General features: G+C 44.3%; 2 protein-coding genes across 12 annotated transcripts in view; both read right to left on the bottom strand.

Moving 5' to 3' along the window:
• Nucleotides 1-2,260: 2,260 nt before the first annotated feature.
• LOC110015536 (homeobox protein Hox-B3a) overlaps nucleotides 2,261-25,579 on the bottom strand; it is a 77,751-nt gene continuing 54,432 nt past the window's right edge. For 6 of the 11 annotated variants that reach the window (XM_023957827.1, XM_023957828.1, XM_023957829.1 and 3 more), the window contains 2 exons: nucleotides 20,598-21,304; nucleotides 16,738-17,619 (listed from right to left, as the gene is read on the bottom strand). In XM_023957827.1, the coding sequence (XP_023813595.1) occupies nucleotides 16,754-17,619; nucleotides 20,598-21,183 (1,452 nt within the window). In that variant the 5' untranslated portion in view covers nucleotides 21,184-21,304 and the 3' untranslated portion in view covers nucleotides 16,738-16,753. Of the gene's footprint in view, nucleotides 2,490-14,209; nucleotides 17,620-20,597; nucleotides 21,305-23,724; nucleotides 24,153-24,326; nucleotides 25,562-25,579 lie in introns of those variants that run through there. The other 5 variants (XM_023957831.1, XM_023957832.1, XM_023957833.1 and 2 more) reach the window with 5 other exon arrangements.
• hoxb2 (homeobox B2) lies at nucleotides 7,066-13,167 on the bottom strand. Its single transcript, XM_023957837.1, has 2 exons — nucleotides 10,248-13,167; nucleotides 7,066-9,345 (listed from the first exon to the last, which is right to left on the bottom strand). The coding sequence occupies exons 1-2, from the start codon at nucleotides 10,723-10,725 to the stop codon at nucleotides 8,546-8,548; spliced, it is 1,278 nt and encodes a 425-aa protein (XP_023813605.1). The 5' UTR covers nucleotides 10,726-13,167; the 3' UTR covers nucleotides 7,066-8,545.

The following is a 25,579-nucleotide window of genomic DNA, read 5'->3' as shown; positions in this document are numbered from 1 at the left end:
TTACATAAAACCTGGGTTTGATGTCTGACGTTCAAAAAGAAACTGCTCAGAGTGGAAGAGGCAACTGTGTGAAACTATCCAAACAGGCTGGGATGGCATGAAGATGCAGGTTGAGAACACAGTGACGATTGAGTGTGACGTGGGGGAAAGGGGGGGGGGGGTGATATTGTGTTGTTATCTTTAACCAACCATCCAAGGAGAGGCCTGGATGAAGACTTCAATCTGAGGTTTGCTGCTACATAAACTGTCAGATCACAGAAATCGAAGACAAAAAAAGTTTGCTGCTCTTTCATACTTTTCAACAAAAACAGAGAGAAGACACACAAACATTTAAAGATGCACAACAGACGTTGGAGGACAAATGGACAAACAGGAAGAGACTGGATGAGGTCCAGAGATGTTGTTGTGATGGACCTGAACTTTGCCTTGTTTCTATCTCTGCCTGCAGAGCTCAGAGCCATGTGATGGTCCGATTGACCAATACCAAATTGCACATATTGGATTTGCGATTCTGAATTCACCTACGAAAACACAACAATTTTCGAAAGAATTCACATTTATAGGAAAAAAAAATGTTTTTGCGCTTGGAGGTCGTTTTTGAGGCGTATCGAAATTAACACATTTTCCAAAACTGCAATAAAAACCTTATTTTTTAAAATTATTTGAGTTACATGACCAACAACCGGATGGCGATGCTCTTCTTGGTAGGAACTTGCGGCCTTGGGCGCTGCACAGCGGTCCCACAGCGTCACACAGATCATCAAAAGTTGAGCGTGACGTGTGGAATTGTCGGATCCACAGCTCCTCTGGAAAATCCCCAACCATCATTTCCAGAAAGGGCTTCAGGAGTAGCCCCTCCCACATGTAAGGAGCTCGCCGTTCCATGACCTGAAAAGACGCCAACGTCTCCTTTGATAGATGATGAAGAGCTCTAGCGCCGTGGCAGAAATGTGCACGTATGTGCTGTCAATAAAAGTATTGTTCACATCCGTCACCGTTTTTCTGAAAGACTTGAGTTGGTTTGTGATTATTCACATAATTAGGATTTAAAGGAAACTGCATGATTACAAAATTGTGGTTTTTTTTTACATTTAGAATTTTGATAAAGTTTTGTACATATTTGTCATGGAAACACATTGAGACCTTGAAGATCCTGTTAAATTCCTTTTTTCTGTTTCTGGGTAACCAGCTGACCGCAGCTGAAAGCAGAAGGCCATCTGCACACATTTTTGTGCAGATATGAAATGGTCACAGTCTCTTCCACGTCCTGCTGAACTCCTTCAAAGTGAGTTTGTGTTATCTGACTGGTCCAGCTTGTTGTTCAGCAAAGAATTAGCAGGTTTGCAGTCCCTCCACCTTTTCCCCCTTTTTTCAGGTCTAAACTAAAGGAGGAATTTTCCTGTCAGTGAGGAGAGTGACTGAGAGTTGATACTGTATGTAGCATAAACTGTTGACAGATGACACAAATGTCTGCTGCTTAAATGGGCCTTCAGTATTTCAGCTGTAGCATCAAACATTTGCAGGTCTGAGGTAAAAACAAGACAACATAACTCCTTTGTTGACCAGGGGGGTATTCCAGAAAGCAGGTTTAAACTACCCTGACTTTAACCCTGAACTCTGGCTGAAATCCGCCTGAGCTTGCTTACTCTGGGTATGTCGGTTCCAAAAGACCTTGAGTTAGCGTAATTACGCTTCACTTGGTAACCCTGGGTTAATGCACGTGCACAGCAGGTACATAAAAGCATTCTCAATGGATCGTCGATAGATACCCTGAGTCATCATGGAAACGTGTGGAGAAAAAAAGAGAGCGCTATACTTATGTGAGACGGAGTCTGAGATTTTCATGACAGCGTTTGAAGATTATACGACCATCAAAAAAGTAATACGGTTGCATCATCAACAAAAGAAAGAGTTTCTGCTTGGAGTTTCTATCTTATATACATAAATATATCTATATATATCTATATATCTATACATCTATATATCTATATCTATTACTAAATTTATATATCTATATCTACCTATATATATACACATATTCTTTTTTTAATTTAAGAAACATCTCCAGCAGCTTTTTTGCGTCTGTGAGAAGTGAAAAGTAAGTCAGAAGTAAGACAAGAGGATAATGACGATGGATGATAGGATGGATGAGTCTTTCTCCTTCTCTTTTGGATGTCTGGGTTGTGTGCTGCTTGTGGTGAAAATGTGCTGTTTATTTTCATTCTAATCAAAGAAATAAAATAAAAACAAGGATTCCAACAACTTTTGTTTTGTTTAATGAAAAAACACACCAAATATTTCCATGTAGATCATATTGATCAATAGTCTAAGAAATGTGTGTCGAGCTTTCTTCCTGGGGTCACAGCTGCTGTGGTGTGAAGAGACTCCGCCTCCTGTCTGTCGAGCTCCATCCCTGCGACCTGCAGTGTTAGCACTAGCATGCGCAGAGCTTTTGGCGCGTTGCTCGAGGTGGAGTTTCCTCTTGACACCTGCGGTGATAATAAATCCGCTGTGAGTGTATTTCACCACTGTGGTTAAGTAGGTGATCTATCATGCCAGAGTTATGCAATATCACACAGGCCAGCAGAAATCACAACAATGATGGTGATGCAGGAGATAAAGGAGCAGTCTGTGTGTTCCTGCCTGGCAGCGAGCCGACAGGCGGTGACAGCCAGAAGAGAGAGATTATTGGAACACACACATTCACCATCTCTGCTCCACACTCACGAGCAGCGACTCAGAGGTGAGATATGTCCCACGCATGGATGTGTTCCTCTGTAATCTCTCCGTCTACAAGAGACACTTGGATGAATGGATACAGGCGACAGAGAAGTTGAACTGCGGAGCCTGTGCTGCTGTTGAGTTTCCAGAAAAGCGCTCGGTGTGGTCTGAAGCACAGAAGACATTTCTGCTCGGCTTGTATCTGAGTTCATGTGAAAAGGATGACCTCGGGGTTACGGAGGAATTTTACTGTGTTTGGCTGCACATACAATCTGACAAGGGTTTCAAAATATTTGGATGAGTTCTTACTTCCTTCTTTTGAATCCCAATATCTCCTGCCCCTGGAAGTCTGAACAAAATTCTGATGCTACGTTCACATGCATCGCTGAAAACAGGTTAACCCTTGTGCTATCTTAGATTACCCCCCCCCCCCCCTTCCATTGAGGTGTTCTCCCTACCATGACAAAGGTGGATAAAGGTGGAAATGTTCATGTAATCCATGGACACCAGTGAAGATCACAAATCATTGAAGAAAAAAGGTTCAGCGCACTGTCTAGTGGGTCTAGATGACCCAACTCCCAATGTTAAAGTGCCTAGGATAGCACAAGGGTTAATAGAGCAGTCAATGCTGGAAAAAGCTTGGTGTAAATCTGGTGATTCTCGCTCCAGGTTTTTTCTTTCACAGCTCTATTCCAATATATGAAAGACTTGGTGTCTTAGAATTCTGACTGGGCACAAACCTCAATTATTAATCTCTCCTTCGTGAACCTCTTTCAAACGACTGGCAGCTCCATGAATTAAAAGGCACGGCATCCATATGTCACAACCTAATCCAAATCTTTGAGTCTTTGAGTGTTTAAGTCTTTGAGAACTGGACTGGGTGACCCCTCCCCCTTCACGTTCCAAACAGGAAGTGGCTCCAAGAAACCAAAGTCCCATAGACTTCTTTAAAGAAAAAAACGTCTGTTACTCAGTCATTGATTGGACAGGAGAACCATTCTCCACCAGATACCTTTATCTTCACATGTTCTTGATAATCTAATCATTTTTCACTCTATTTTTCCTTTATTTCAAGTTATAAACGGACTAATCAGATTCCTCAGTAAAAGCATATAGTGCCAACTGGCCCCCATTTCAAATGTTTGATTGACAGATTCTCCTGAACTCGTTCTGAGTGGAAGGGGTGTTGTGGACTTTGAACAAGCTTACTCCTGATTGTAGTTCCGATAGAAACGTGGACTCAGACCACTCGGACCAATCACTGTCGTCTGAGACCAACATGGCGACGTTCGTATGGCGAAAAAATGGCGACTAGATTCATTTTGCTGTGGTTGGCAGTAAGGCATTTTCAATGGAGGATGTTGCACGTCCACAGTCCAGTTCTCTCTAAAGTCAATGATTTCAACGCCCTAAAACAAACGCAGGAGCCGGAAACACGCATGTACGTGCGTTTATGTAGACTTTTCATTGGAAGTGGGAGTTTGAAGGCGTTTTGCCGAGGGTGTGAACACAAGATGTGTAAGACAAATTTTCTCTTAAAATAGTCTTTGCAGACCTTACGGAGTCATCGTGATGAGTCCTTCCTCATGCGTAGCATCTAACTGGGTGGCAGCAGCTTGCAGCTGGTTAAAGGCACAAAACTGGGAGGCAAATAAATGCTAATTAGTAACATTTTTCTCCTGGAATGACATAGACGCAGATGCTGAGTTAGTGCTCAAACTCCCGCCTGTTCATTAACACAGTTTCCTAGCTTGAAGAGCCCTTGTAGAAATAATTCCCACCTTCTGCTCAGAACAGATGCTTTTCAAAAGACGGACCGGGGCGATATGTCTCTCGCCATCGAAGCAGAAGCCCTGCAGTTCACCCTGCACATGCACATCGCTGACAGTCATCGCCAAAAGTCATCATTTCACAGTTTGATACTTCTTCGTCTTGGGTAAGCTCTTAAACACTGTTACAGGTTTCCTGACTGACTCATGAATAGGATTTATTTTTGTTTCCTGAGTCGCACATTTACTTGTTATGATTTTGACAAAACACTGGCAATAATTGCACCAATGCCAAAGCTGTAGCTTGAAGGGGCTCAACTTGTCAAATGAGTTTTGACGGATCAGGCAAACTTTGGGGCAAAGGCTCCAACCAAAGTCAGTTAGATGTCTTCTTCTTCTTCTGAAAAAACAACAACACTTGTTATAAAACTCTCTTTTGCTTATAAAATGAAACCATTATACTGTGTCACCGTGGCCATTTCTTGTTACTTGGCACACAGAACTTCCATCAAATGGAATCATGAACCCTCACAGAGTCATCTCCAGGCTAGATCCCAAACTCACCGTTTGAACATAGAAATGCTGATGAGCTCAGGATCTGATCAGGTGAGTCCTCAGCACCTTCATGAACATCCCAAACAAAGCTCAACTGACAGAACCTGGACAATCCTTCCGCTACCCACAAGTCTTTGCGTTTAAAGTTTAAAGTTGTTTGTAGCTCGTGTTTGTTACTCAGGAAACAAATCAACAACAGTTTCTTTACTATGAAAGCATATCCTCAAACACACACAGATGTTCACCGAGATGTACTGCAAATAGACTCTCTGAGTCTCGCTCAGCTCCAACTTTAAAAGAGGGACACGTTAGAACGAGGCAGAAGAAAAAGAAGACCTTTAAACACGTTTGTCACTCATGAAAATGATTTAAAGAATGTGGCGTGCTGTTTACACGTTTGTAAATTCTGGAGGTGGTGACACAGATGGAAGAAGAACGATGTCGGTGGACGGATTTCTGATGTTTTCTGGATGAAGACACAGATTCCTTAGGCCTATTTGTGGTCATATTTTCACGGTTTCCAAACAAACTGCTACACCGTGGGGGCAAATTATGACTAGAAATGAATATTTCCCTCTGATCCTATGTGGGAAAGTCCTGCTGGGTTTTTTCATTCCTCATCTCAACATGCAGATCCAGAGGCAGAAATGCTTTGCTGAAGCTTGTAGAAGCTGCCAAAGGCAAAGAAAAGCTTTGAGGGTCAACTCACTGACCTCTTTGTTTTAACATACGGGTGTTTCGGGACACAATAACACAGAATCTGTCTTGCAGTAAAAAAAAAAAAAAGCACATTTGACTTTTAATCTTTTAGTTTTGCCTGGTTGTTGTGAGGCTTCTTACTTTCTTTTGGAACGCTAACAGACCTTAAATAAAGTTTTGACGCTTCTGGAAATGCTTTTTGGCAAAAATGTGCAACCAAACAACTCCTGAACACTGCAGAGAAAAAACAGTATTTGCTGCTCTTTATGGGTTTCTGGACTCCATACTTCAATGCAATTTTTCTACTGTCATTTTCCATTTTCACTCTGGTCTGGAGCTGTCAGACACCTATCTAAAATAAATCTGGTAAAGTATTTGATGTGTTTTGCTTGCATACTTAATGAAACTTTTAAAGACATTTCGGAAAAATGAACTTTTGCTTGTTAAAGAAAATGAAAAAAAAAACATCTTTCAAATGCTCTTGACCTAAAAGGTTTAGCATTAAACATTTCAACCCGATGTATTTTTTTTCCATTTTTTAGAAAACCCAGTGACCCCAAGTTGGATATTCTGTCATGTTCTTGCCCGCCACACTTTGCTTTCAGTGAACTGAAGCCGCTCAAAGTCAGTTAGAATTTATTTGTGAAAGTTTTTGAAATGATGCAAATGGTTTGCAAATTCGCTCTTACTTTAAAACAAATCCTTAAGTGTTAGTTCATGCAAACAGAGTGTGTTTTGTCTTGCTCCAGCTGAGCAGAGGCAGAAAAAGTGGATCCCATTTATTCTAATTTGAGCACGTCTGTTAGAACCAGAAGAAAAATGACATTTCTTCTGGACGGCTTTCTTAACACATCGATCAGCCTTTGTCTTTGTGTTTTCTGTCCACCACCACTGCAGCCTGTCACTGCACAGCACTACTCACACGGCTATTTCTCTCTGTGAGAAAGTCGACAGAAAGTCACGTCTGTTTCACTTATTTTTGGATTTGCAAAGCCAAAGTGTAAAGTCCTAATTTGACAAATGATAACTAGTTTGCATCAAAATAAAAGCCTCGGCATCCTTTTCTTATAGTAAGATGATTTTTGCAATTGGCCGTTTAAATGCTCAACCATTCCAAGATTAGATTTTAGTCACAGGAGCATCCTGGTGCTCTAACCTGCTCTGCTGCTCATCCATCTAAATATATAAATGTGAATGAGCCCCCAACACCTCAATGTTTGAGGTTTTTGAAAGCATGAACTTCCATCAAAATAAAACTCCTTCTTAATGCAGAGATAAATGAACAGTTCAGACATCACATAGGCTATTTATCATGTTTTTCTTTTTTTTAAGCAGCTTATTTGGGCTGGAAAGTCAAATCTGGGCTTTATCATAAACATTTATTGAAATTCTAAAATAAATGAATAATTTAGCCAAATACCTTGCAGCTCTGGATGAATGATTTGCAAATCAAAAATCTCCAAAGTAATAATATTTATATTATTATTACTAAATTTTTTATTGTAGCCAATTTGAATTATTTTTACTATATTTATTTGATTCGTAAAAAGCCTGGAACGCGGCGCCTGTCACTGTGGGCCAGTCATCCTGTAATGGCTGCCACTGCTCATTGTTCACATCCTCCTTTGTCTCCAGCGCCATTTTGACTCTGGAGGGGAGCAGTTAGCATGTTAGCATCACAGGCTAGCAGAGGGGAGTCCTGTTTTCCTGTCTGTGCTTCTCTGGAAGGGGAACACAGAAGCTGCAGGAGTGCGAATGCAGCACCCTGCTGTTGAATGCATCCCTGACCACAACAGCATGGATTTGTTGGTTTTATTATTCTCCTTTTAGAATTATGTCGTAAAAAATAATTGCACAGTCAGGCTCTGCAGTCTGCACAAAGAACTCATGTAGACTTGCCTATAATTAATAAACAATTAATGGGAACATTTTACAAAACAATTATTATTAGGTTCAATGATTCCAATATATTTTTAAATAACCTATTTTATAATGTGGAACAAATTGTACACATTAGTCTCAAATTGAAAATTAAGGTAATTTTTGATCAATTTTAAAAACAATGTACTAAATGACTAACACCCTAATTGTCATTCAAATGTTAAATTCATGTTTTCCTAATAATTAGTCAGCATTTTTTAAAATATTGCCATCTAAGAATTTATAATGTTGCCATTTTAAATAAAATATAAAACATCATGAACAAATCTTTTAAGAATATTCTAACACAAAATTATGCACAAAATTTTCTTTTTTTCTTTCTTTTTTATTATTATTATTCCACTATGAAAATATATGTACAATAAATAATTTGGATTTTCACTATTAAAGAATCTCAATAAATAAACTAAGGTCTAAACCTGGTGTCTTCAGCAGGGTTTTTCCACTCGTCAGAGAGTTTTCTGAAGCAGTCCAGACTCTGCCACCGTTCCTGAGAAATTATGAGGATCCACGAAGCTGCACGGGAGCACGAGAGGAAACGAATCCACGCGCTGAGGAGGAGGAGGAGGAGGAGGAGGAACGGCCCGCAACCAAGAAACGATCCAAATATATTCAAGGGGACAAATAAGAGAAATTGTCCACATTTTCTACTCAGAAAAACAAAAATATCCTTTTGGAGATGAAAAATAAAAACTGTTACATTACAGCTGGAAATTAAAACCAGGACGGAAAAAAGCATGAAAAAAACTTCATGTTTATGGAATGTTGCCGGGATTCTTTTTTAAAAAAATGCGTTCAGTTTTTTTCTCTTCCTTTTCTTTCTTAATTTTTTTTGTTTTTCGTTTGTTTTTAATGTCGCCTCAGAAGTTGAGGTGCTGCAGGTCTATGGTGCACAGTGTGCTTGTGAACAAGTCGAAGTCCTCCTCGGAGAAATCCACCGGGCTGTCCAGGGAGCTCTGGAGGCTGGGCGAGAGGCAGGCGTCCTCCGGGAAGAAGGTCAGGTCAGGGAGGGCCGCGGAGGAGGAAGAGGAGGAGGAGGAGATGGCGTGAGGCTGGGATGAAGCAGCCGCGGGGTCCCTCTGCTCGGAGAACGCCGCGTCCCCCAGCTGCATCAGGCCGGCAGTGCTGCTGTTTTTCTGCGGGAATGCGGGCGGAGAAGGCTGGGGCGCGGTGGAGTCATGCGGACCAGCTGTGCCGAGCAGCAGTGGGCGTTCAGAGGCGCGCGAACGGCCTGTGTCCTCCGGCGTGGGACGCGTATTGTCCCCGCTGTCATCGTTGAAAGAAACGGGGTTTTCGCCCCCGTGCTCCCCGTCCGAGGAGGCCTCCCCCGTCCCAGAAGCCTCCAGCGGCTGACTGGAGTAGGGAGAGGACGCGTCGGCGCCTTCCAGGGGTTCGAACGCGCTGGAGGGCGGACTTCCTCCGCCGCCGTCCCGGTGGTGTGTGGTTTGTCGCTTGTGTTTCATCCTCCGGTTCTGGAACCAGACCTTAACCTGTCTCTCCGTTAGGTCCAGAAGTGCGGCGATCTCCACCCTCCTCGGCCGGCACAGGTACTTGTTGAAGTGGAACTCCTTCTCCAGCTCCAGCAGCTGCGTGTTGGTGTAGGCGGTGCGCAAACGGCGGGACCCGGCCGCGCTGGCGTCCAGAGCCGCCTGGCTGGAATCTGATGCAAACAAACAAAAGAACATGTAAATTTCAAAACTAGATCTATTTTTTCTAGCCTATCAATTAAGGGAAATTTAGAAAACCTGAACCCATTTAGATATTTATTTTCTACTTTCTAAGAAGTCTGTATTTGAAAGAAAGACATAATTTAAATTCGAAAGAGACAAAGAAATAAACGAGTTCCTGTCGTGGTTCACAGACTGGCTTTAATATTAGCAACGTCGTTGTACAAAAACCCCCGAAGAAGATGACAGAAAGCAGGAAATTAGACGAGATGGGACAAGAAGAAAACACGAAATCTCATTTAAATGAAGGAGGTCTGTTTTAGGAGAGGGAATTGCAAAACCGTGGAGGTCAGTAAAAAAAATGCAGGAATGGCCCAAACCCCAGAAATTCACATTGTGCGTCAAACGTTTCCTGTCGAGTTGTCAGTGCGCCCCAGCCCCCACCCCGCCATACTTCAGTCTTTTGCCTTATCTGCCTCCCTCCAATATGGCGACCATGCCAGTGGAGCAATGAATGTTATAATATTGTGAAAGCGCAGCTTCCTGTGCTGGTATAGAAGCTAAGCAGTTATGGATGGAAGATTTTTAGCACGCACGCACTCATGCACTAATTATGAGTTAGTGTCTGTGTGGAAATCCAGATGAAATCACTGGAATCACTTCACGGCACTGCAGCATCATGCAGTGCTGCAGCTCCACGCGCAGCATCACAAACACCCCACAATCCACACGCGTGCGCGCAAACCAACAGACGCACATGCACGAATGTGGGGGAAAATACGGTGTTTAAATGATAAGGAAGCTTCCTAGAAAATTCAAAAAATGAGCGTGAGCTGGAGATGCTCATCACGCGTTCCACACATGCACGCCACTCCCTGCGCCCCAGTCTACAGACCTGTGGGTGACTCGACGTCCGCTGAGGCGTACCCAGGGGCGGTTGGAGACGGGTAGGACGGGGCCGGGGTTGACACCGATCCTCCGCCGCCGGAGCCGCCTCCAGCCTTCGAACACTTCTTAGAAGATTTCTTCTCCTTCATCCAGGGAAACTCGTGGGCCAGCGGAGCGACCGGGGTGGCCGTGGCAGGGGCCTGGCCAGGCGGACCGGGCTGCTCCGCGACACGGTGGTGCGTCTGGTGGCCATTTGTGGCAGAGGCTCGTCGGCTTTGCTGATTCCCAGCAGCTGCTGTCGGCTGGATGGCTGTGCAAGGGCTCAGGCTGGGGATGGTGTGCTCGAAGGGAGGCGGAATTACTGTCGACTCCTTGATTGATGAAGTTTGAAATGACTCCAGGACGGCGGGGAAGGACGTCAGGCACTCTGCTAGGGAAGGCTGGCTGTTTATAAACCCGATCTCTCTCTCAAATTCAAAATTCATAGCTTCCTCAGCCTGGTTTCAGCCTCAAACGGCGAAACCCCGAATAATCCCTTCCCCAAAACAAAAAGAAAAAAAGGGACAAACACACACACACAGGCATGCGCGCACGCTCATGCGCGTGCACACCCACAGAACACAATATGGCTTATCAGGGAAATGACAAAACAAATAAAAACACGCACCAGCACGTAAGCTCCTGGCCGCGCCGGCGTCAAGGCGTAGGCTATTTCATAATTGTGTATATTGGTGATATTACAGGCGTATGGAGACCTGGGCAGCTAAACTGGAGAACTATGGGGCGAATTTGCAGCCAATTCCTCGTCACGTGACCCAGAACAGCCAATCAGTGCCCCAGGCCCAACGGCTGAGATGTCTATGGGAAGCAGGATTATTATTTTTTTCCACCAAATATGGAGGCAAAGAGAATCCCTGTGCCATTGTTTGGCCCTAACGGGGGGCCATTTCTGAGGGGCAAGAAAGGGAGAAGGCGACCGGTCGCCATGTGCGCCGTGTGGGCGGCAAGTCCGCGCATCCCAGCCGATGACAGGCGCAAACAATGGGCATTTGCTCCACTCCTCTGGGCTGATGTAATGGCGGGTAACATCAGGCGAGAGGAGCTGGCCAGTACCGTTTACAATATGTCTTCTCTGTGGAGTGAAAGAATCTGTTTCCAAACGCTCAGATCATTAATCTTAGAGTGTGACACAGGTTAAAGTCCCCCACTTAGGCTCAGAAAACGCGGAGATGCTGTGAAATGCTGCGGCAGGAAGGATGGGGAGCGTAGCTCAGATGGAGCAGACAGAGGCTTAGCAGGGAAAAGTGTGTAAGTGTTGAATTTCCGCATCTTTGTGTGTGATGGTGTTTGCGTGACAGAGTGCTAGAAATCTAGTTCAAATGTTATCAGGCTCACAGCAGGACACCGAGGCTGGTTACGGAGGTGTCCGTTCAGTGCGCCGGTGTCTTCATGCCCGGAGATCTCCAGAGTTCACACCGGGGTCGCTTCTGGGGCTTAAAAACAGTCGAGAGTGCGCGCCGCGTCCCTCCACGCAAAAAAAACAATTCCAACACTGAAGCAAGCGGGGGAAAAATACCCAAAACTGTTTTTTTTCCCCTAAAGACCCCAAAAACCACGCACGGGCAGATTTAAGATAAAAATCAAGAATTTGGGAGTTTAACAGGGAAGTTTTGAGGAGGGCCACAGGAGCCCCGAGTGGGAGAAAAGAAATGCGGTGATCAATCTTTCTCTTGGAGAGAGCTGACAGCAGCTCTTCTTTCTTCCCACGGAGGAAGGGAGCTGCAGTCATGTCCTCGGCCTCTCTGTCTTCATTCTTCACCCAGATGGAGTTTTTCTTTGTCACAAACAGTTCCCGACCTACAAGCACCAACGCGCGCGCGACAAAAGTGCGACTTTTATTTACCAATTAATTTAAATTAAAAATGTTCATTATATATATATACATTTATTTTAAAAATAACGAAGTTTAGTTTCTCCAGTTTCTCCAGCTGTCTCTGCACCGAGGAGAAGCCAACCAGCAGAAATGTGCGTAGGAGTTTAGGAGCGAAGGCACGGAAACGCGCGCTCGCTCAAAGAGCAAAACATGCTTTGTGTTGTTTCTTCTTTGTTTTACTTTTTTTGTTCTGTTCTACCTTTTAAATAAAATGTTTATTTAATAATGGAAATGCCACAGAACTTAACAGGGCAATGTTTTAAAATTTGATCTAAAATTCAGATATTGTTTTTTCATTTAATTTAGCTTATTAAAATACCAATTTATTTTTTATTCCATTTTGCTTTGGAGAGGGCTATTTTGTATAAATATTTCCTTTTAAATGTAAACTTCTAAAATTTCTTCTATTATGAATAATGTCAAAATATTTTACTTTAATTAAATACAAAACATTTGTCAATAAAACGCAACAAAATATGCCTAAAATACACGAATAATTACGATCTAAATTTAAATAATTGTTGAACGTAATTAATCCGAACAAATATCATTAATAATAGTTATTATTTTATTATAATTCATTAAGACAGTCAGAGCACGTGGCCTCCCAGTTGTGAGTGCTTGACTGTGATTCAGATTTTGTTATTATAACATTATGATTATTACATTATGAGATGAGAGCAGCGCAGGGACGCGGTTAAGTCTCACGTGAACGGCTGTTTTTGTTTGTTGTTTACGCACTGCCTGGAAAACACGCTGAACGCGCGCTTATGAAAATGGCGCTGGTGAAGTGGAGGCAGAGTCTCTCCGCCGCAGCTCTGCTGCTCCTTCTGCACGGACCGAGCGATCCTCCGCGCGCTTTTACGAGGCAATAAATTAGATCCAATCTCTGCTTATTGGTGTTTTTATTGTCTGTTAGTCCAGAGGAGATGTAAAAGCGAAGTATGGCCGTTATTTATGGGATCCTGATTTATGTGCCAAGGTTTATGCCGCTGTAAGGCCACCGAGCATGCGCGTGATAGAATGAAAAAAAAAAGAGGGAAAGAAATAATGCGGAGTGGGGGGTGGAAGACCACGTGACAACGCCAAAGCGCGTGCGTCGTTTTAGCTTTTTTTTTTTTTTTTTGCTTTTCTCCTGACAGTATAAACACCATCAGAAGACAAAAAGCACAGGCTGCTCTGCTGTCTGCATGAAGAAAGAGAGAAGCTTCAGTCAGGACATCCAGACACTGATCTAAATACAGCTCTAAATCAACAAGCGGGGACGCACTCAGACATTTTTGTGTTTCTGTGTGAAGAATGTCTGCAGACCTCCAACCGCCAGCTTCTGCCTTTTGTTGTTGGCCACAAGTCTGAGACTCAGCAGTGACAATGAAAGAAGACTGGAATCTACCTGTCTGCTAAATTGTTCAGTCAACCCAGTTTAAGTTTAACACTGAATCTCCAATCCTCACTCAGAGGACGTCCCCATTACCCTCCACCTGACATCACATCATGTGTTACATCTCAAAATTAATGTGTTGATTATGATTTTGTGGGATTAGCTCGAATATTTTCAGGTTCATCCTTGAAGGGATCCGTTTGGGGCGTCACGCTATCAGATCTGACGTTTTCCTGCATGAAACGTGTGACGTGTTAGCAGTCCAGGAGTATCTGCAATCCACACTTGCAACATTATTTTGATTGACGGATAATATTAGACCTTATCAGTATAAAATAAACAATCTATTTCCTTTTTAAACTTGAGTTTAACTATTATATTTTGTTAACCATTTGGTGCCTATTGATACGAATAAACATCAAACAACTTCTTCTCCAAATTAGCCTAATTTAGAATCTACCTCAAGTATAAAAACATAAGGTTATTTTTTCATAGCTGGAAAAAGTTTCAGACATCAACTGTAAGAAGAACCGGAACTGGAAGAAGTGCAATGAGTAAACAAACGGTTGCTGGTTGAAAAATGTTTAAAAATGGACTGATTTAGTTTTTTTTTAACCCCAAAAGTGCTTGAGCTTCTTAAAAAACTGCAGATTTCTCTGGATAACATAACATTTTATTAAAGAATTGTTTGACAGACAACTCTCCCGACAATTAAAGAAAAAAGAGCTACAAAGAGCAAAAAAAACTCCAAAAACTTGTTCAGTTCTCCAGCTAATATTTGTCTCTATTTTCAGACTATGCACTGGCGGGACCAGAGTCCCAACACTCGCCTTTTTCCCTGTACAAGCCAAAACACTTATGTACAAGGGCCAGTAGAGTAACATAAAAACTACGTCTTTTCTTCTAAAATACAAGAACTAAAAAAGTATAACTTCAGTACAAGGGACAAGAGGAAACACAATGTTATTTTTGTTTTGTTTTTTTCATACCAGGTAAATACTAAAAAAGTACAGTATTTTTTTTCCTCAATATAAATACATGAAGGATAAATAATATTAATATAAAACAGAAAGTCCTTTTAGACTGGCTATAACAAATAAATATTTATATATGAATGTTCCCTTGAACACGCATTGGTGAAAGACGCTTTGATTGGAAGGCCTTCCGTCTTCAAAATAAGATTTCATTATTATTTTTTTAACCTTTAACCATCAAAATGTAAACTCTAAGTGCAACAATGATGCCCAGATGTAAAAAAAAGCATTTGTGTAGGTTATGAACTTTTAAAAACAACTGGAGGAATTTGCGTCCTGCACGTGGGGAGTTGGGAGGGACCTATGTGCCCCCGAATTAGTCCCACTGACAGCTCGGACAAATAATTCCAGTTGTTTTGAAGAAAAACAAGTTGTACACATCTGCTCAGATTTCTGGGACATGCATTTTGTTCAAATATATATACCCTGTTTCCACATTAAAAGTCAAGACATGAGAGAACAAAAACAATAGCAAAACGTGGATTTTACAGCTTGGTATCCACAAATCGAGAGTGTGACAAAGACATGGAGGGGAGCCCGGGAGGATGGCTTACATAAACATAAATAAATAGTTCTCTCAACTCTTGGTATTTACCCTGTGTCGATGATGTGCCAAAGGTAAGGACACTAAAATGCGCCTTGCATGTCCTCTCACAGGTTTGTTTGAACACGTCAACAGCTGGCAACTCTGCTTGTGAAAGGAAGTGAGCTTAATGTTGCATGTAGGCATGACTGAGAGTTAAGCCTATAAAACCCTGTTACAGTGATGGGGGAGCTCGCGGTGAGTGTTGGACGGGTGGACAGGAGACACGGGGTTAGTGATGGTTCGATCCACACAGACAGACAGACAGACACAGACGGGTACTGCAGGAAGCAAAAAAGAGTAGACAGCGAGTGGGAGGCCGTCCAGTGGTTTTTCTCTGTGCTTTTGTGGAGCAGCGTTGCATTTCTCTGTCGCTCTCCAGCTGATGGAGGGCCTGAGCCCAGCACACAGCTCAGCTCTGCTGACAACAACATGTGTTGCCTGCAGGGGGAGAAAACCCGGCATAATAAATACAACCACCTCCTTAACTGCCCATTAAAATCTCAACTATTTCATCTACCAGGCAGGAGAGCTGTGTGCATACGAGGGTCTTGGGGGCAGAATTTGCCATCAAAGAACAATTTTAAACCACATAATATCTCTAAGAGGGTCATTACTGACTTTTTTACTACATCCTTGCTCCTACTCTTGCAGTTTGCCCCCAGCCCTTAAAAAATCATCTAAAAGAGAACTCAGCAGCATCATACTTCCATGGGAACCATGAGATTTCATTAGACTGTAGAAAAGATAGCTCTTGATTGACTTAAACATCATTTACTTCCAATTTCTTTGAGATGTTTCAGATAAATTTCTGCATTCGTAAAACTAGCATCTGTCAAATCTTGTCACTATTCATGCACCCTATTCATGCATACAAAACTCCTCACCACGTCAAATACTTTAAAGGAGGAGGGTTAATTAAAAAGAGTTTTAAAAGGGCTTAAGAGCTTAGTAAAAGCCCAGTGAGCCAACATTTCATGTAAAATATCGAACGGAAATGCTAAATATTGTTGTTGTTATTGTAATTTGCATGTTTCATTCTACATTTTCTTGGCCACTACGACTGATGTGAAGTCATATCTCATTGTACTTTGATGCTCAGAGCCGCTCGGACGACGGCAGTTAAAGCAGGTTGGAGGAGGAGAAACATTTAGGTTTATTGGAATGGTTCTGCGTTGGACCAAAATGTTTCCAGAAGCTATTCTGGCAGTGCGGGCTTTTCAGCTGTAGCTGTAGCTGATGCAGCACCCGGCAGACGTAGTGACGCTACCCTCTCTCCTTTGCCTGGGTGCAGCCTGAGGCATTCTTGAACTTCAGGCTAGCACACACGCTAATGGGCGTTGGGGTAGCTACACGATGATTCGACGCAGAACCGTGATTTTAACACTGATTTTTGCTCTTTGTGGGTGTAGAGCAGATAGCAAACCACTGGATGGGCCTGACTGTCTCCTTTTGTGTCTCCTGCTGTCCCCTTGCAGCAGTAGAGGCCCCACACGTCAGCTAGTTTGTTAGTGAGACACGTGGTGCTACTCGTTTGTGGAGTCTTCACTAGTTCCTGCATTGTCATTTTGTTCCAAACCTGCTACAGGTGGGTGAGCTTGGGTGCTTCCTGGATTCTGCCCTGAGAGGTGTGGTGCGCCGACAGCTCGGTGTAGGTCGGGTGTGTGGGGGGGTCGCAGGGACCCTGAGGCACCCCTCCACCCACGTGGTGCTGGTTGGAGGCTGACATGGGCCCCGCGCCGTTGTAGTCCATGGTTTGGTGGTGGGGCGGCGTGGGTCCGAGGTGGTTTAGCCCGTACATGGAGGGCCCCGACCCAGCCATGGGTTCCACGTAGCCGCTGCCCCCAACGTAAACTGGACTGGCCTGTATGTTAGTTGGTGTCCCATAACCAGTGTTGTTGGCCTGCACCAGGCTGTGGTGGGAATGGGGGTCGCCATAATCTGGGTCTGGGGCACCGTATTTCTGAGGGGGGCAGCTCTTCATTGGAACATTAGAATAGGCAGTGGACATTGAATAAGACACTCCTTGGTGGAGTTTTCCAAAAGATGGTGGTGAAGGAGTGTCATAGGCTGGGCCTCCTGCTCCGCCCCCTCCTCCCATGGGGTGCATGGAGTTTAGGAAGCTGGCAGATGACTGCATAGGCAGAGGGGGGGAGCCTGTGGGTGACGGCCCTCCAGAGCTGGAGCTCAAGCCCTTGGACTTCTGGTCCTTCTTGTACTTCATGCGTCGATTCTGAAACCAAATCTTGATCTGCCGTTCGGACAAGTTGAGCAGGTTGGCCATCTCCACGCGCCGGGGCCGACACAGGTACCGGTTAAAGTGGAACTCCTTCTCCAGCTCCACCAGCTGGGCGCTGGTGTACGCCGTCCGAGCCCGTTTAGAGGAGGCCGACGAGCCGCTGGTGGGACTCTTCTCTCCACTGCTGCCGCTCTCTGCTCCTCCCGACACTGAAATGGGTACGTAAAAAAAAAAAATGCAATTAAACCGCCTGCACTGAAAAAGAAAAACTAAATAATATTAGTAAAAATTACAAAATTTATTCAAATAGTTAAAAAATACTTAAGAAAAATGTGTAAAAAGGGGCGAGTTTAACTTGAAACATGTTTTGATCTAAGAAGATACTTTTCTTAAAATGAGTCAACTTTGTTAAATTGTAAAAAAAAGTTTTTTTATTAACAGTGATAAAAATGATTAATATTCAAAAATGAAAACTAACACAAAAGAATTTTAAACTGTGTTTTATAGAAAAGTGAATTCAAACGTTTTTAAACAAGTTTCCATTCTGTACTAAAACATTGTTTTGTTTGAAATCATTTTTAATGGTTATAATAACGATGTGTTGAAAATGGTCTGAATCCAAATAAAAGAGTAAAGATAATACGATTTTAACAGGCTGGGTGTGAAGAAAATTGAAAGCATTCAGCTTCTTAATAAAGCAGAGGGGGTCCTGACAGGCGGCCCAAATTATCCCTTGATATTAGTTGTCAACACTTCATAACAGTGGCAGTTATTAAGAGATGAGGGCCGAGAACACCTAAATTGCATCTTGGCTCCAAAGACAAAGCCCCAAAGCAACAGCAGCTGCACAGCCGCTCTCTCTGCATCAGCTCTCCGGGAAAAGTCTGTTTACGTCACAGTGGGAAGGGAGAGGGGCTCACATGCTACAGCCATCCTGATCCTTCTGTTCTCTGTAGAGAACCTCGTGACGGGAAACCTGCTCCACGAGGACTAACTGTTGCGTTTTTTTAAAAAACAATCAATGTGAATATAAATTTCAATCCAAGCCGTCATCCAGAGAGCTGACTGGCTCAGCTGCCGTTTTAACACAGACTATCTTCCAGCTTAGGATTCACAGGAGTTTAATGTATGACTGAGGGTGTGAAACATGAATTATGCATCGTTTATTAATGCCTGACCTTGAATTTATGATAAAATGAAAGAATTGAGGTCTGAAATTGATAACTTTATATGTGTCATTTTGCTGTGCTTTGATATAACAGCTAAATCAAATCATTGTCAGATTCATTTGATTGTTTGATCTAGAATTGAATCTTTTCATATAGGTAAATGTACAAACTTTCAAAAATTGATTGAGTGAACGCTAGTGCACAATTGAAAATATTGTGAAGAAAATGTAATATATTCACAGATAATCTGCTTTTTTATAGAATTTATTTTAGGAAGATTGTCTGAAAGTATAAAGAAAAAAGGTCAACTAAATCAACAAGTTGACCCACTTTAGAAAAAAAGAAATAAGCAGCTGTGCTGGAATGTGGTTTAAAATAGCCTGCTCTAAAAAAATAATAACAATATGAATATAACATGGTTTTCTTTCATCTCTGCTCCAAATAAAAACTTTTTGTGCACTTTTAAAAATGCAGCGGTTATCTGAGTGAGCGTGATAGGAGCGAGGAAATCAAAGCTGCCGGAAACCACAGGTTTATCTTTGGTCTGTTCAGCAGTCTGGAACCAAGCTGGAGGAGTGACTTTAACATGCTGGGAGCGTCAGTGCAGCGCTGAGCCAGAGCGCCTCTGTAATCTCTCTCTGTAGACATGCAGCAGGCAGGAATTCGCTGGGCTGAGCCTTCATGCATGCCTGCAGTCTGTTGGCACCAAAAAGTGGAGCAGCAGTCTTGAAAGAAGGCGCTGCTGTCTATGCTCTGCCTCAGCTGACTATATTTACATAAGCAGAGAGGCCTGAGATGAGTCTTTCCCATGCAGGGAACGTCTCTGCACAACTCTGTCTCTTTTTCAGGTCAACTAAAAGCAGGAAAACTAACTGTACTTCTGTCTTTCATATTGATTTTGTCAGATGTTTCGCGGAAAGCGTTCACGTTAAAACCCGTCCTAAAGGAAGACTCCTGCAGGTAATCTTTGCCTTTTGGCTGCAACTTCCCTGGAAACGGTAAATGGAAGTTGGAGGAGGAGGAGGAGGAGGAGGAGGAGAGGAGCTGAGGAGGACGACCTGCATGCAGGAGCTGCTGGCTCACAGAAAAGTTCAAGTGGATCTTTGATAAAAGTTTAAGGGTAAACCTCAAGACTTTAAATCATCTGTAACCCTTGTGCTATCTTAAATGACCCCCCCCCCCCCCCCCTTACATTGAGGTGTTCTCCCTACCATGACAAAGGTGGATAAACGTGGAAAGATTTCATGTAATCCATCGACACCAGTGAGGATCTCAAATCATTGAAGAAAAAAGGTTCAGAGCACTGTCTAGTGGGTCTAGATGACCCAACTCCCAATGGTAAAGTGCCTAGGATAGCACAAGGGTTAATGAGATTTTTTTCCCCCAAGTAAATCCTTCATTACCTGCAAATGCACCCTGAAAGACAGAGTTGCAATGCACCTGTGTTCAAATAAAGGCTTTCGGTTGTGTGGTCTGTGTCGTCTTTATATAACATCTTCTCTGCCCAAATGTCCTCTCCAAACTAAAAATATAGACATTCTGGGAGGAAAATAAATAATTTGTTGTATTTTTGTTCTTTCTGGTGAAATAACAGTCTGCACCTCTGTGCAGAGAGAATATACAACCTCAACTAGTATTTCTATTATTTTTATATCTGGGTTATTGCTTTCTATCAGTGAATTTTGATCAATTTCCTTCGGTTATAAAACTATGAATGCTGTTGGAGTTTGCCTGAGAGGTCCAGACATTTATTTTCCGTCCCTCGGATGTCTTTTGCAGGGGGGTGCAGGGGGGTGCGGGTGAGGATGTGAGGCTATCTTAGCAGCTTCCAAATCCTCTGGGGATCAGAGCGTGGAAAAAAGGAAGACGATAAGAAAGGTGTGGAAAGAAAAAATCTAACGAGAAAGAGGGAGAAGCTAATGAGGGAGGAAGGACATTAATGGGGACAGAGGGAGCTGAGCAGAGGGGGTGGGATGGAGGGGGCAGGTGGAGGGACAGACAGGTGTAGTGGAACACACCGTTGCCAGAGTTGTTGCTGGGTGAACAATTTTTCTGCTTGGTCGTTTGCCGACACTCTTTCATCCAGGGGAAGATCTGCTTGGCCAGCGTGGGGTTGGGCGGCAGTGAGGAGGAGGAGGAGGAGGATGACGATGATGTGGACGAGGAAGAGTTGGATGACTTATTGGGGCCTGACTTGGAGACTGTGGAGGAGCCGGCACTGCCCCCCGGCTGCTGCGCGGCGGCACTGCCGTTGCTGGGGTTGGGGGGCAGCGGGGGGGACACCTGGGAGGCGGGGAGGTGCTCAGGCGGCAGGCTGGGCCTCATGCAGCTGCCGTTCAGCTCCTTGGTCTTGGTCAGCTGCTGCTGCAGGCCCCCGCCGCTGCCCAGAGCCTGCAAGGAGCACGCAGAGGGCTGGTACGAGTCCACGTCCAGGTGGGTCGCCGACTGGAAGGCGGGCTGGTGGTGGGACACCGGGACCGGTGCATCGTAGTTCCCGAATCCGTTGACGGCGGCTGCTGCCGCCGCTGCCGCCCCCTGCACCTGGTAGGACGAGTAGCCGCCGAAGAGCGCGGAGGAGTTGTCGTAGTAGGTTGTCTTCTGCATGTCTGGAGGAGGCGGCGGCGTCTTCTGGGGCTCCGGTCCTTACTGAAACCCGCTGCCGGAAGACCATTTGGTACCGGAGGTCACGTGACGGTGTCTTTCCAACGGTCCCCTGCAATCTGACCTTAAAGGTTAGAGAGACAGAATAAAGAAATGACAGAGTTAAATCCATCTTCCTCCCCTGAAAGGCTCCGTGACATGAATAGGAGCCCATGCTTTTCTCTCCTCATCACCTCCCCCTCCCCCACCGGGCGCGCCTCGTGCGCAGCAAGCAGATGCTGTGGTGGAGGGGGCACGACGAGGGCACACCGCGTGCCCTCCTGGTGCACGCGCGCCACAACTTTTCTTCGATGCCAACTTTTCACAGGAAATGTGGGAAAAATCTGTTTGATGAGAGAAATGCCCTCATTGCTGATCGCTGTTCATTCACTTTTTCGTTTTGTTCGGCCAAAAATAACAGGAGAGCATAAACAAATAATACTTAAAACAATATGGATACAATAATTCATTACAAATGTAATTTACGGCGTTAACGTATTATATTGGTACATCTATTGAGATTTTTCTGGTTATACATAACACTCAGGATTTTATTCATAAACAGCAAAATTAATATATGTATATAGAAATTTACTCATTTATGTTCTAATATATTTACATATATATATATATATATATATATACACAACACCAACGTGTCTTAATTTGGCAGATGTGAAGCGCAGCGTTCTGTCCTCCCACATTCAGCTTTTTCCATTATTTGGTGACGGCGCGCCTCAGCCAACAGTTTCCAACCCAAAAGGAAATAAATAAAAAAAAAATCGATTTTTTTATTTGCAAATGTTTCTCACCCTTTAAGGAAAAAAAATAGATGAAAATGGATGAAAGCAGAGTTCTGTTGGGTTACGTAAAGAAATGAAACACAATAAATTTAATTAAATATGTACTACATAATTTTTTACATAGTTTGTAGAATGAATTCTTCCTTATTTTATTTATTTCTGCATTTCAAATAATTTCGAAGTACTTTCAGCTGAAAATGTAAGCCTTTTTGAGACAAAGAGACAAACCAGAGACAGAGACAGATCTTGGCAGAAACTGCACAGGTCATTGATCAGGAGCGGGAGCAGCTCCATTGTGCCCCCCCCCCCCCCCCCCCCCCCAAGCAAAGAGAGGTCGGTGTGAGCCCTCAGTGACTCCGAATCTGGGCCTGGTATGTCAGGCGCGAGGGAGCACCTGGTATTCATTTCATGCCCACAGATAACATGTTTGTTTTTTCCAGGAGGAGGTAAACTTGCGCAAGGCCAACAGCTGAAGGGTTGTAGCCACGCAGCTAGGACGTATCTTATGGATCGACTTTAACGAAGAAATGTTGAAAATAAATAGACACATGCAGGAAAAAGATGAGAAAAAACGCAAATATTCTGGTGAAAGACATCCATTTGGTCTGAGCGCTTTGACGCAGAAAAAAATGGACGTTTAAGCTCGAATCCTAAATATCATGCAGCCTAAAAAAATGTGCCCATGCTTCACAAAGAAAAACATAAATATTTCAAATGAAAGAACAGATGAGCTTTCCCTAAAAACGCAGCTTTTCCCTGACAGCGCGCCTCACTCCAGTCCTGCGCGCGTCACACATGTCAGCCATTTATCTTTCTCGTAGACAAGCTGGAATCCTAATTATTTACTCTGAGGAATAGTCCAGAGAGGAGCAGCAGGAAGAGGGAGCGGGAGGGAGACGAGGCGGCGGGAGTGGGAGGAATATGTTATTAAATCATAACGCTGTTTCGCCATTAAACGCGACGCGTAATGCCCCTGCCCCTTGCATGTAGGACTACAGCTTAATACAATCACCAACTTTACTAGACGCCTCCCTGAATAATCGACTCACACAGGCCGGTGACAGAGACACGGCCGCCCAAACAACAACACAGAGAGGAAGGGAGGCAGGGAGGGGGGGACGAGCTCGGCCTTGGTGTCCACTCTGCGATTTATCCCGGGATATAAAATTACAAATGGCGCCTGCCATGAGGAGCTTTGCAGGTGGAGGAGACAGAGAAAAGCCATTAAACCCACCTAGTTTCTTCTTAAGGCTATTAAGAGACGAGCAAAAAAAAAAAAAAAGGGGGGGGGGGGGGAATTATCTTGTCCAAAAAGAGGAAGAGCGGGCCTGAGTGTAGCTATTGTCGCTGTGTCTGACTTTAAGGTCAAATCACAAATCTGAAAGACCTCGAGCTGGAAGCCAGTTTCAGAATTTAGGGGGAAGATGGGAGCATGAAGGAGACAGAAACGACCCCAGAAAAACGGCTCCTGCTTTGTAAACAAATAGCAGGGAGAATGGACAGAAGGGGGGAGAAAAGGTGAGGAAATGCACAAAAGAGAGGGATACATGAGGAGGAGGAGAAGAAGCTCGCGCTCTGGTGAGACTGGGGTCTAACGGTCCATAAATCAGCTGTCTGACCACGAGCCGGACGCAAGAAACATTCCAGAAATGATGGTTTGTTTTACGGCTCGTGCGCGCGCGGCCGGCCTGCACTCACGTACCTTACCTTCCTCAGCACCGGTGGTCCCGGTTCAGCCCGGCATGGACCCGGTAACGGCGCACCATCTTATTTTAAGTCCCCGCGAGGTGATTAGCTATGATTGCAGATGATTAAAGAAATAAAAAATTCCGCTCGTTTTCCTGCTCTCCTCCTCCTCCTCTTCCTCTGCGCTCGCGCTGCTCCTCCGGTGCCGTCTGGAAACTAGCACGGCTGCTGGCGACCACCAGCAGCAGCAGCAGCACCACCCCTCCTGGAGCCGCAGCAGCAGCAGACCGGGCGGCGCGCGCCGGACTCCCTGCGGCATGAACGGAGCAGGCGGGATCCGGGCTCGACTCCCGAGCAGGAAAAAGAGCGCGCGGGGGCTCGTTGTGGGCTAGCAAGCTGAACGAGCTTACCGGGAGCCTGCCTGCTGCCTGCGCGCCCCTCCACCCCCACCCCAACCCCCCTACTCGCCCTCCACCTCCACCCTCCGCCCCGACACCAGCTCTGGCTGCAGCCGCTGCTGGCTGATAACAATGGCCTCGAATTTCTCTGGCTTGAGCGGCTCTGCCGGCAGCCATCCGGGCCGAGAATCTCAGACAAAGATCCAGACGGAACCGTTACCCCATCGCATTTTCTGTGATCAGCCGTCCTCCTCCTGATCGTCCCCGCGGTTCTCCGCCTCTTGTTCAGCTGTGGGAGTCTGTGGATGAGCACGCGCCCAACAACTGGACGTGCAGCCAAGTGTCCAAGCGGCTGCCGCCGGCGCCTAGAGGTGCTCCACACCGCGCGCTCCGGTGTCAGCGCGGCTGACCGGCCTGCAGCGCCAAAGATAACGGGACCGGATTTCCAAGCATCCCCTCACCAAAGAGATCTGCGCCGCGCACTCACACATGATGCTGATATGGCTGGCTGACAGACATGCATGTCCTGCGCGCCACAGCTGCTCTGTGTGCAGTCACGAGGTCTGAGGAAACGCTCTGAAGTCACAACTTCCAGCTGCGAGCTGAGCTCAGAGCTGCAGCACAACCAACCATGGGCCATGTCCCAGCGGGAGCGCGAACCACTAAAATAACACTGTGCTAAAAATGAAACTGAGGTGTCTTGTCTCCAATTATTTATTATTTATTTTTTTAGTATTTCTTGTCATTTTTTATATCAGATCAATCAATAGTGATAAATATTAGCTGCTGTCCCCCAAAACTCCAGTCTGATAGCATGACTTTTTTTTAAAACAGTCAGATTTAAATAAGTTAAAAATAAACAAAGATAAACTCTGGAATCAAAGATTAATATAAGAAAATTAAAATGTATCAGTAACAGGAAATTCAAGGGACTTACAATTATTGGTGTAAGTATTATAGGCTAGTTTAAGGACGTTTGCGCCATAGTTCTTGGTATACTTCTGCACTGTCTCGCAGAGTTAGAAACGTGCATTTTTTGTTGTTTTTGTCCTCATTTCTATAATTAACAGCAAATGTTTTATTTCGTTTCCAGCTGTGCTACTTTTTTAGCAGGAAAGACGCAACAAAATTATTGTTAAAACCATTAAAGTAATTTCCCCGTAGAATGATTCATCCGAACAGTAAAAATGAAGAAACAGAAACTGATGCTATTAAATCAGAGTTCTTTTTTGTGTGAGGAAAAAAGTGTCAGAGGAGTTGTTCGTTAACTCAAGTGAACTTTTTCCAACTTTAGGTTAAATAAAAACCTATTTTGGCTGCTGTGAGCTCTGTATATTGACCAAGAGAACAGAAAAAAAGTTAGGATAGTTAAGGTAAAAGTTAGGCATAACAGGAAAATTAGAAAAGTAAGTGAGGAGTGAGAAGAGGAGCCGGAGGAGCGCAGAAACGGAGAGGAAAAGGCCGAAAAGCTGA

The sequence above is a fragment of the Oryzias latipes genome, chromosome 8 (assembly GCF_002234675.1).
Source record: "Oryzias latipes chromosome 8, ASM223467v1".
NCBI lineage: Eukaryota > Metazoa > Chordata > Actinopteri > Beloniformes > Adrianichthyidae > Oryzias > Oryzias latipes.
The sequence above is the reverse complement of the archived record's forward strand: the minus strand, read 5'-3'. Positions and strand labels throughout refer to the sequence as shown.

Excerpts from the sequence above, each read along its gene's own strand:
- hoxb2 (XM_023957837.1), bottom strand. The coding sequence starts at position 10,725 with ATGAATTTTGAATTTGAGAGAGAGATCGGGTTTATAAACAGCCAGCCT. Across the intron at positions 9,346-10,247 it reads GGACGTCGAGTCACCCACAG|ATTCCAGCCAGGCGGCTCTG; the intron begins GTCTGTAGACTG and ends TGTTTGCATCAG.